General features: G+C 49.5%; 1 protein-coding gene across 2 annotated transcripts in view; it reads left to right on the top strand.

Moving 5' to 3' along the window:
• Positions 1-10,931, top strand: part of Ngef (neuronal guanine nucleotide exchange factor) — a 115,263-nt gene that overhangs the window by 77,117 nt on the left and 27,215 nt on the right. Inside the window, exons 1-3 of one of the 2 annotated variants that reach the window (XM_008838105.1) lie at positions 7-189; positions 866-1,008; positions 6,472-6,767. In XM_008838105.1, the coding sequence (XP_008836327.1) occupies positions 86-189; positions 866-1,008; positions 6,472-6,767 (543 nt within the window). In that variant the 5' untranslated portion in view covers positions 7-85. Of the gene's footprint in view, positions 1-6; positions 190-865; positions 1,009-6,471; positions 6,768-10,931 lie in introns of those variants that run through there. The other variant, XM_029565952.1, reaches the window with a different exon arrangement.

Below are 10,931 nucleotides of genomic sequence, written 5' to 3'. Positions count from 1 at the left end.
GAGCCCGCGCGTCGCCCCCGGCCGGGCCCCGGGCCCCCTGCGCGGCCCCCCACTGGCCCCAGCTCCCGCCCCGCCGCCGGTCCCCATGGAGCTGCTGGCTGCAGCCTTCAGCGCCGCCTGCGCCGTGGACCACGACAGCTCCACCTCGGAGAGCGACACGCGGGACTCGGCGGGACACCTGCAGGGCAGGTGAGGACCGGAGGCGTCCAGGGCCCCGCGTGCATCTTTCCCACCTGCGCGCTGTCCGATGCTCCCCGACCCCTGCGGCCTGGCGAGGTCCGTCGCCCCCCACTAGGTCTAGCCCGTCGGACCTACATCCCTCGAGGGGAGCCGTGCGTCCTGGTCCTGCCCACCAACACCCAGTCCCCCGCCGGGGTCCTCCTGCGCCCTGGTCCTGGACTCTCTGGGCGCGCGTCCGGTCCTGCGCCCCCTCTGCGCTCCGCGGCTCCGGGACTGGATCAGAGCCTCGGAGCCCTAGAGGGGTCGGGGGACGCATGAAGACGAGGGGTACCGGGTGGGCTCAGGGTTTTGGGGGGCGCCGTCGGGGCGGTCTTTCTGTGCCACGGAGCGGCCAGGGCACTCCAAGTTTCCGACGCCTGCCCGCGAGCTCCAAAAACATGAAGGTTTGGGCGGGCTGGTGTGGGAGTGAATCACCCCATCGCGCCTTGGCGTGGGGAAAAGAAGGGCTTGTGGGACCCGCCCGGGCCGGACGCGGGGCCGTCACGGTGACCCCTGGGCTCGGACGCGCGCAGGGCAGTGCCCCTGGCCAGCCGCCGCTGGTGCCGACGGGCGCCTCTTGCGAGCTGGCCAAGGTGTGTCGTTGCTTTAAAAATAACCAGCCCTCGCCCTCCTCCCTCTCTGGCAGCGAGGCGTCCTCCACCCCGGGAAATGGGACCACGCCCGAGGAGTGCCCGGCCCTTGCCGAAAGCCCCACCACGCTCACCGAGGCCCTCCAGATGATCCAGCCCATTCCCTCGGACTCCTGGAAAAACCTCATCGAACAAATAGGTGGGTCCCTGGCGGCCGTAGGGCTGGTTGGGACACGTATGAGCCGGGTAGACTTGGGGCCCCTGGCTCCAGGGTTGGGACACGGCCTTTGACGTGCATGGTTCTAAATGGTTCTGTAGGCAAAACTGCAGCTTATTATTAGTGCTGCACCGCTGGGCTCATTTAGCAGAGGATTTTATTTTGTTTATTTTGTTTTTGTGAGACAGGGTATCACTCTGTAGCCCTGGCTGGCCTGGAATTCACTAGGTAGCCCGAGCTGGTCTGGACCTCGAGCGACACAGTCCTTCGGCATCAGCATCACCAGTGCTGGGTTTACAAGCTTGATACACCACACCTGGCTTTAGCAGTGGGTTTTGATCCTGCTCCGCCTTTAACTGCGAAGGCTGGAAGGATCTGGAAGGTAGCCTGGAGGAGAAGCTGTGTTCAGGAGCTCTGGGCAGGGCCAGGCTGGCTGGGCTGACTTTGTGCAAGTGGGAAAGAAAGTAACAAGGGTGCCTGATGCCCCCAGTAGGAAGAGAAGGAAAAGTGTCCCCAGGGGGACCCAAGGGAACAGCACCGGAGGGTCTTCCAAGTAAGCATTGTGTATATTTGGTAGATAGAGAGGGTGTCCCAAGAACTCAAGCGTTTGTACTTTAAAAAATGCCACCGGTATCAAACCTGTCAGTGGTTTCTGTAGATCTGAAAATGATGCTGTCTGCTTTGAAAATATTCATGGATGTTGCCAGAGCAATCAGCAGTCTACTCTTTAAATAAACATTTTTAGATTTTTAAAAAAAAGTTGCCATTCCACACTCCCCCAGATATACAGTGATCATCTTCCAGTGCTAAATGGTGAGAGGGAAATGAAGAGGTGGAGGGGACCCAACAGTGGCAAGACCTCTTAGGCCTGACTTTCCTGGCAGGGAGCCTCCTCCTGCACCAGCCCTGGGAGGAGGGAGCCAGAGCTGAGGTGGAGCATTGCCTGTGTGTGGCGAATCTGGCACTGCCTCTAATACTGTCTATTGCCCTCTACCAGTTGGGCTGAGGATGCTGAGGGTGGAGAGACTGCTCTGAAACTGTCCCCAGTTAATACTGAGGCCCCCTTCTCTCCACTCTGTGCCCCAGATTGTCTCTCCCCCTTTGGGAGCTGTTTCTGCCTTAGTCTAGGGTGAAAACAGCTCACTCACACTTCTGGAAGGCCACCTAGGTGGCTCATGTCACAGGGGTGGGGCTGGGAAAGATCTCCCAGTTAGAAAGGAGCAGGTGCCCCTCAGGTTCCTGGCTGCCATATTATGGGGACCTTGAGGTTCACTTTTCAGAGTCACTGCCCCATTGGGCCAGCAGTATAAGCTCCATACTGCGAGTCAGAGGTCCTGAGCCTATTACCTGGCCGTCACCAACCTCACCCTCCTGTGTGGTAGACAGCAGGACCTCTGCTATTGGTTTTCCCTGCCCGGTGCTCTCTGCCAGTATCTGCCAGCCATGGGGGGACATCTTCCTGGCTCTGTAGGTCTCAGCACCATGAGGGGCTCACCCTGTCTCTCAAAGTCTCTCTGCTTTCAGCCTGTGAGAGCTCTTGACCTGTTGCCTAGTATCAGAGGACAGGTTCTTTCAGTGGGCAGAAGATGGCTTATGGGCAGTTTTTGTGGACCAATGTGTTGGGGTTTGTAGTGGCCACCACAAAGGCCCGAAAGAATTATGTCAGGACTGTGTGTGATACACTGTGCGACTGTCAGCACAGGTGGCTGCTGCTGTGAGAGCCTGTGAACAGCTGTGTGCAAGCCTGAGTGTGTCTGCGTGTTGTCACTAGCACCTGGCATGATTGGTACACGGAAGTTGCATGTTAAGTGAGTGGCTTGTCCTTTACAAATAGGCTTGGAAGATTTAAAGGAAAGACACTTTTCTCTTCAAGAAGACAGCTTGTGAATGATGCTCTGGTCAGTGGAGCTGGGGATTTCCCTTCTATAGAATGTGGCCAGATCTCTTAAGAGGTGGGAGCTAAGCCTTCCAGCCCTGTACTTCAATCTATGCACAAACTTTTACAGGCAGTTAATGTCCACATAAAACTGTGCTCACCAAAGGTACAAATTTTAGGAGACAGCAAACTATGATATATTAACAGCTCGTTGAACACAGAAGTTTCATCAGATAACAGTTCCTGAGATAAATCTACTCTATTTGTATGGAAATTGAGTTTAAGGCAAATAAAAATGAAAAATTATGAAAAATGGTTATGTGGTATGTTAGATAATCACAGTAACTCCTGGAGAAGCAGAGCTTGAATTCATATTCTAAATATATATCTCAAAAAAAAAAGTGTGCAGCCTTTTTAAGAGTTTTAACGTGACTTGTGTTGAGAGCCTTTAGCTGAAGTAACAGACTCTCTAGTAAAGGTTCTTCCCCAAGGATAGTGGTCTATCTCATTTAAGGAGTCAAGAGGTTGAAAGTTGTTGCTGGTTTGTTGATTCACACCGTTATCTATCTGTCTTTGCTGCATTCCCTCCTTTATTTGGGTTTTGTGTCACAGAGTGGCGGTCACAGCTCTTTAAACCAAGGCCTGTAAAAGCAGGAAGGGCAGTTTGTCTCCACATATATTGGGAGGCGATAACTTTTTAAGAAACCCTTAGAAATATCTCCTTTTTATGTTTCTTTGGACAGTACCTTAATCCATACCTATAATAAAATAGTTTAGGCTAGATGTCTTGGTTCATTTTGTGTTGCTATGACAAAATAGCTGAGGCTCAGCACTTTACACAGAAAAGTTATTTAGCTCACATTTTCTATGTCTAAGAGCAGGGCACCAGTGTCTGCTGGCCCTAGGGAGGACCATGCCACCCACAGGGGACAGCATCAAAAAGAATGTCCAAGAGGGATGCCAGAGAGGTTCAGGGCCAGGCCATTGATTTTAAAACAACCTGCTCTTGATCTAAGGCTCTGGTGGAAACCTTTAAGAGATGATGCTTCTGTCACTGAATTACCTTCTACAAGGCTATCCATCACCATTGCTACAGGAGGGACCAAGACACCAAGCACATGAACTAGATTCCAGCACATGCATGGGGCAGGGAGGAGTGCCAGAATTCAGACCTCAGTGGCCCGGTGGTGTCCAATACAGGAACCTGGACCCGCCACTGGTGAGAGCCTCCATCAGTCCATGCCCACTTCCCCAGGGCACAGAATGGCTGGCCCATACCAGCCCTCCCCTTCCCGCTGGGAATCAGGTGGGAGGGGACTTAGAAGAGGTGGTGTCCACAGCCATGTGCTTTCAGAAATATCGTTTTCAACACAGCTACCCACAGAGCTGGTATTTTTGTCTCCTTCCAGCACATGTACACTGAGAACTTTGAGGTAGTATTTGCTCACAGCTTGCTGGCTGTGGCATAGGACGTGTTTTTGAGCCTTCAGAGCATGCTAAGTTAGAGTTTTTCATGAAGCTTAGAACTGGCAGTTTTAAAAGGTGTTCAACCCATGACTGAGATAACTGATCACCCACTGTGCTAAGTCTTAGAAAGCGAGCCTGGGTTATCCTGAGGAAGCCCCTGTAAATGCTGATGGAATCTTGGGATAATAATTAGTTTGGAGGGCTGGGGAGGTACGAAAGTGTTTGCCACACAAGCCTGAGGACCTGAGTTTGATCACTAGAACTCACATAAAATCCAGGCATTGGCGATGCATGCTTATAATCCTGGTGCCGGGAGGCAGCAACAGCAGGATCCCTGGGACTTGCTGGTCAGTCATCACGCCTAGTTGGCGAGCTCAGGGTCACTGAGAGACCCTGTCTCAAAGAAACAAGGTGGGTGACTCCTGAAAGATGTTACCTGAGGTTGTCCTCTGCCTGCCACACACGTGTGTGTATATGTGCACTTGCAGACACAAGTGCACTCCAGCACACATGAACGGGCATACACATAAATAATAATGCGCTTAGAGGAAACAGTCACTGTCTGTGCTCACAATCGAACTATTTCTGTGGCGACATTGGTCAGTCTTTGTAGTGTCAACCTAGTTGAGTTTGGTTTGATCTTTCTTATCCCTTTGGCCAATGAGCTTCATCTTGCATTCTGCTGGATGGGAGAACCTTAGAAGCACGAGATCCTACACATCTGAAGGCAGGGTTGCCTTACGTAAATTCTTCATCATGTGGAGTTAGGGAGCATCAGAAGCAACTAACTTAATCCACAGGGTGAATTTGTGAGGCTCATGAATATAATCTGTCCAGCCACTGTCAGGATTGCCATGGTCTGTTTCTCTTTCCTTTCCCTCTCCTACTATTTAGACAGACTTAACAAAGCTGCATGGAAAACAATGACAGATCACGTCCATGCTGCCACAGAAGCAAGGACTTTGCAAGGAACCCACTTAGCCTTACTGGAACTTTCCTGGGAAAAGCAGCTTTGCTTTGTAGATGGACAGATCCAGGGGCTCAAGCTCCAGGACAGCATGTCCACAGTCCACTGGGGCTTCTCCTTGATGCCCCACGTGCACCTCCATTTCCCCATCACCCTAGCCCTCTGCTCCATCTCTGCCAATGATGCCATCAGCTGGTCTTGCCAAACTGGTTACCTGGGTATTGTTCATGATAAAACACCAGTCAGCTATTGGGGCTTGTCCTCCACCCCAGGCTCTGACTCTTCCCTGCCCCCACTTCATTGATGCCCTGGTCCTTGCAGTCCCGAGAATCACCATGGCCTCTGTCTTCCCATCACCCACACAGACACATCAGCCTGCCTGCAGTCGCCCGTGGCCTTCAGGGCACAGTTTTGTCTCCATGGCAAATCCAATGAGACTCTTAGGGCAGGCAGCCCTGTTCCACTCTCCTGGTAGCAGGCATTGTCATCCTTACCTGTCCCTGCCAGGCTGGGTGGAGGGACAGTCCCTCTGCTCTGCAGTTGGGACATCCCAAATGGAGTTTTGCCTATAAGGTGCTGTGCTTGCACTGATTCATCCACACCCCTAATCTCCCCTGAAAATTAGATTGCATTTGTTTTCAAATTGGTCAGGGAATACACCCACAAGTTTGAGTGACAGGAGTAACAGTTCCCTTTGGGCTCAAGGTTGATGAGACACTGATTCAACATGAAAACTCACAACTGCTCCCAGTTCAGAGATGCACAGACTTGAGTTTTAATCCTGAGGCACTTAAGGCTGGGGTAAGGACCTTGCTAGGATATTAAAACATAACTGGGACATTTCCATCAACTTTGCATACATGCTTTTTAACACATCAAGGTCTATGTTCTCCTTCCCAGTGTGTGGGGAGAAAGCAATTTTGAATCTACTCAGGGATTTCTGTAGCTACCCAGAAGAAACTTATACATGCTGACCTTCCCTAGAGGTGAAGGCAACAGGCGGCCTATGCTGCAGGGCTAGGGCCTGCTGCTAAGGCCTAGCACATGCTGGCTTTCTCTGTGTGTGCGTGGGGATTTGTGCCAACCTTTAATCTGACATCCTGTTCTTGTCTTTGTTACAACTCTTTGATCTCAGGGCTCTTGTATCAAGAATACAGAGATAAATCAACACTCCAAGAAATTGAAACCCGGAGGCAGCAGGATGCAGAAATACAAGGCAGTGAGGGTGGGTCCCCAGCTGAGGAAGACACCCCAGAAGAAGAGGAGGAAGAGGAGGAAGAGCCAGCTAGCCCAGCCGAGAGGAGGGCTCTGCCCCAGATCTGCCTGCTCAGCAACCCCCACTCCAGGTTCAACCTCTGGCAGGACCTTCCCGAGATCCGAAGTAGTGGGATACTGGACATCCTTCAGCCCGAGGAGGTCAAGCTGCAGGAGGTAATGCCAGTGGCCTGGGGCAGAAGGGCAGAAAGCAGGTGCTAGTCCTGACTGTTTCGGGGAGGCTGTGGAATCTCCGAGGGGCTAAGTTTCCTGACTGCCTCACCAGAGCAGTTGGGGACAGGACTCCATCTTAGCAGAGGCAGGGACAGAAACTTTACAGGTGACAAACTACCCAGCCACCTTCAGGTACAGCTCAGTCCCCAGTACTGAAAGTAGGAAGCGTTACAGTTTTAGTTTGTCTTTCCATTTGATAATGATGTCAGAGCACTTGGCAACACCACGCTCCCATGACAGAAATAATTGGCGTCTTCTACAGGTGACAGAAGTTAATCGTATTTCTTCCCACATCTGGGCCATTTGGACTTTGGATAGGTGGGGCTCAGATGCTGCCCTCTTCTTGTCCCTTGTGTGAAGATCCAGGCCACTACCTTGGTCAGGGAAGTGAAGGTAAAGTCAGTGAGCAACTGATGGGCGGTTGTTAGCAGGGAGAGGTAATTGTGGAAAATTAGTGGTAACAGAGACAAGCAGCTGAGAAATCCAAGTGGGTTTGCGCGGGGAGGGGGGGCAAAGATATTGTGGATTTGGGGTGGGGGTGGGTAAAAAGAGACAAGGGGATGGTCACTGGTAGAGAGAATGGTGGTTAATAGAGAATGTGGCTGTGTGTGATTGTGTTTGTGTGTGTGCACACATGAGTGTGTGAGTTAGAATTGAACCCAGGACCTTGAGTATGCCATGCAAATGTTCTATCACCAAGCCAGACTCTAGCCCCGAGCCCTTAGCTGTGAGATTTTTTAAAAGTGGGCATAGGGGCTGGGGAGATGGCTCAGCGTTAAGAGCACTGTCTGCTCTTGCAAAGGATCTGGGTTCAGTTCCTGTCACCCACATGGTAGCACACAACTATCTGTAACTTCGGTTCCGGGAGATCCAATGCCCTCTTCTGGCCTCTATGGGCATTGTACAACATGAGTGCACTCACATACATGCAAACAAAATACTCATACGCATAAACTAAAAATAAATAAAATTTAAAAATTAAAAGTGAATACAGAAAGCTGGTGCACACCTTTAATCCCAGCACTCAGGAGGCAGAGGCAGGCAGATCTCTGTGAGTTCAAGGCCAACCTGGTCTACATAGTGGAGTTCAGTCCAGCTGGAGCTACAGAGAGACCCTGCCTCAAAAAGACCAAAAAAAAGTGAAGAAGCATTGGAGAGATTGGTGTTTCTAGCACTTGGTGAAACGAAACTCCACCTTGTTCTCACAGCACCTGAGTCTCACAGACTCAGGGACTGACCCCTGCCTTTCTTTAATTTGACTGACTCCTGTGCCTGATGCTCTAAAACATTTGCTCATATTGTTTATTTGAAAAACAAAAAGCCTGGGGCTGGAGAGATTGCTCAGTGGTTAAGAACACCAACTCTTCTTACAGAAGACCCGGATTCAAATCCCAGTACCCACATGGCAGCTAACAACTGTCTGTAACTCCAGTTCCAGGGGATCTGACTGCTTCTTCTGTCTTCCACGGGCATTGCACGACATGGATGCATTTACCTACATGCAGGCAATACACGCATACACATAAAATAAAATATATTAAAAAAAAAAAGCCAGATGCGGCACATGCCTGTAATTCCTGGGGGTGAAGGCAGGAGGATTTGACATTTAAAGTCATCTTTGGCTACATACGGAGTTTTGAGGTTCACCTGGGCTGTATGAGACACAAGATCTTGTGTCAGCAAGCCAAGAGGGGAGGGTAAAACAGCTGGGTAGCTGAGGCAGGAAGATTTCTTGAGCTCAGAAGTTCAAGGCCAGCTTTGGCAAATAGTGAAGCCCAATCTCTTCAAAAATAAAATGCAAGGAGTGGGGCAGCAAAATGACTCAGCAGGTAAAGGTGCTTGCTGCCAAGACTGATGACCTAAGTTCCATCCCCCAAACCCACTCACCTGGTGGAGAACTGACTCCTGAAAGGTGTTCTCTGACCTCCACACTTGCACTGTGGCATGACATGCCTACACATACACAACACACACACACACACACACGTACAAATACATAAATAAGTGTTTTTTTAAAAAAAAAAAAACATGTAAAGGCATGTGCAACCTGTGGCCCACAGGCAGCATGCACCCCAAAATAGATACAAATGCAGCCCAACACAAAAATCATAAACATACTTAAAATGTTGGGAGATTTTGTGTGTGTTGATCTTTTTCAGAATTTGATTGCTTGGTTCTTGGGTGTGAACTTTGCCAAAGAAAGCGTCATGTTGAGCCAGTGCCAGAAGAGCCTAGTGCTATCTAAATCACCTAACTCAGACTCAGTGACCATGGCTCTGCACAAAGAAACGTCTCTGGTGAGGTCTGAGAGCTGCACTAATCTGTGGGTAGAGATGTGAATTTAGAAGGCAGTGTGACACCATGTTCAGTTAGCAGCAATGAGGAATCGTGTTACCAACAGCATTGCTCTTTTGCCGCTGACTGCCTTGACCATTTGGGGCTTTTTGCTGCAGTTCTGAAGGACTACAAAGGATACTGTGTGTCCTGTCTGGCAGAATCAGGAAAAATACCGTTTTTTTAAAATATATATTTTTTAATATTTTTATTATGTATATGAATGTATTGCCAGCCTGTATATAAGTGCACCCATATCGTACAGTGCCCATGGAGGTCTGAAGAAGGCATCAGATCCCCTGGAGCTGGAGTTACAGATGGTTGTTAGCTGCCATGTGGGTGCCAGGAACCAAACCCAGCTCCTCTGCAAGAGCAGACAGTGTTCTTAACCTCTGAGCCATCTCTCCAGCCCCCAGAAAAAAATGTGTTTAAACTTTGACATCTCTCCTAATCTATGTCCACATCAAGAGTTTGTTTGGATTGTAGTCATTTTCAAGTGAAACTTCTGCTGTGAAACTTGGAGAACAATTCCTGTATATAACACTTTGAAACACCTAGAACCCTTTTCCAGTAAGTGAAACTAAACATGGAGAAAGAGGGCTCAGTAAAGACATTTAAATTCAAAATAATGAAAGTGTATTATTGGGTTACTTCTGGAATTTTAAAATGTTTAGAAATAAGTGGTACTTTTTTTTTTTTTTGAGACAGGGTCTCCCTGTAGCCCCAGCTGTCCTGGAACTCACTATGTAGACCAGGCTGGCCTTGAACTCACAGAGATCTGCCTGCCTCTGCCTTCCAGTACTGGGATTAAAGGCGTGTGCCACCACACCTGGCCCATAAGTGGTACTTTTATCCACATGAAGAATGTGTTCAGCAGTATTTTCTACTGTCTGATAATATGGCTGCTTGGTTTTCTAAAAATTTTCTATGCTTCTTGCTATATTTGTTTTAGAGACAGGGTCTTATGTAGCCGCCCCCCCCCCCAGCTTCCTTTGTAACTGAGGATGATCTTCAACCCCTAGTCTTCCTGCCTCTGTCTCCTAAACTCTGGGATTCTAGGCATTTCCCACATTCCTGGCCCTGGCCTCTTGGCTGTTTATCAATTCAGGAAGTGATTGAATTCTATACTAATGGTTAGTGCTCAGCACTGTGCTTGTACTACCATATGAATGACAGTTACGAAGTTCTTCAAAGGATCCTTGAAGGCTGGTTCCCTGGGCAGCCCCACTGGGAACTAGAACCTGAAGAAGGTCCTATCCAGGCGGGGGGAAATTAGGTCATTGAGCTTCTCTGGGGTTCTTGCTGTGTTCTAGGTATCTTCCTTCATAAAAATTCTTCATTTTCATAGAGAATCCATCATCCTGTTTATGTGTTTACTTCTAATCTTCTGAAAGGTGTCCCTCTGGTAGGGAGGGCAAGAGGCACTGGGTGGAACCATGAAGACCTGGGCCACTGGGTCCAGCAGGTCACCACACACCAGACTGTTCTATAGAGAGGGATACAGAGAATCTGAAAAGAACAGTTGGTGGTCGGCAGCATTTTCCCTGACCTCTGTAGTATGAAGCTAAGCTGGCCACAGCTGGCTTGCTCTGGCTGAGATGCTCTGTGTAAAGGACACATCACATTCCAAAGACTTAATGCAAAGAATGAAACTGTAAACTACCTTATTAATACCTTCTAGAGCTGGGTATGGTGGCAATTGCCTGTAATCCCAGCTCTCAGAGGCTGAGGCAGGAGGATGATTGTGAGTTTCAAAATTATATTTGAGACATA

This window comes from Nannospalax galili, unplaced genomic scaffold (assembly GCF_000622305.1).
Source record: "Nannospalax galili isolate Female #2095 unplaced genomic scaffold, S.galili_v1.0 scaffold1138, whole genome shotgun sequence".
Lineage (NCBI taxonomy): Eukaryota > Metazoa > Chordata > Mammalia > Rodentia > Spalacidae > Nannospalax > Nannospalax galili.
Note: the sequence above shows the minus strand (reverse complement) of the source record. Positions and strands in the feature narration are given on the sequence as shown.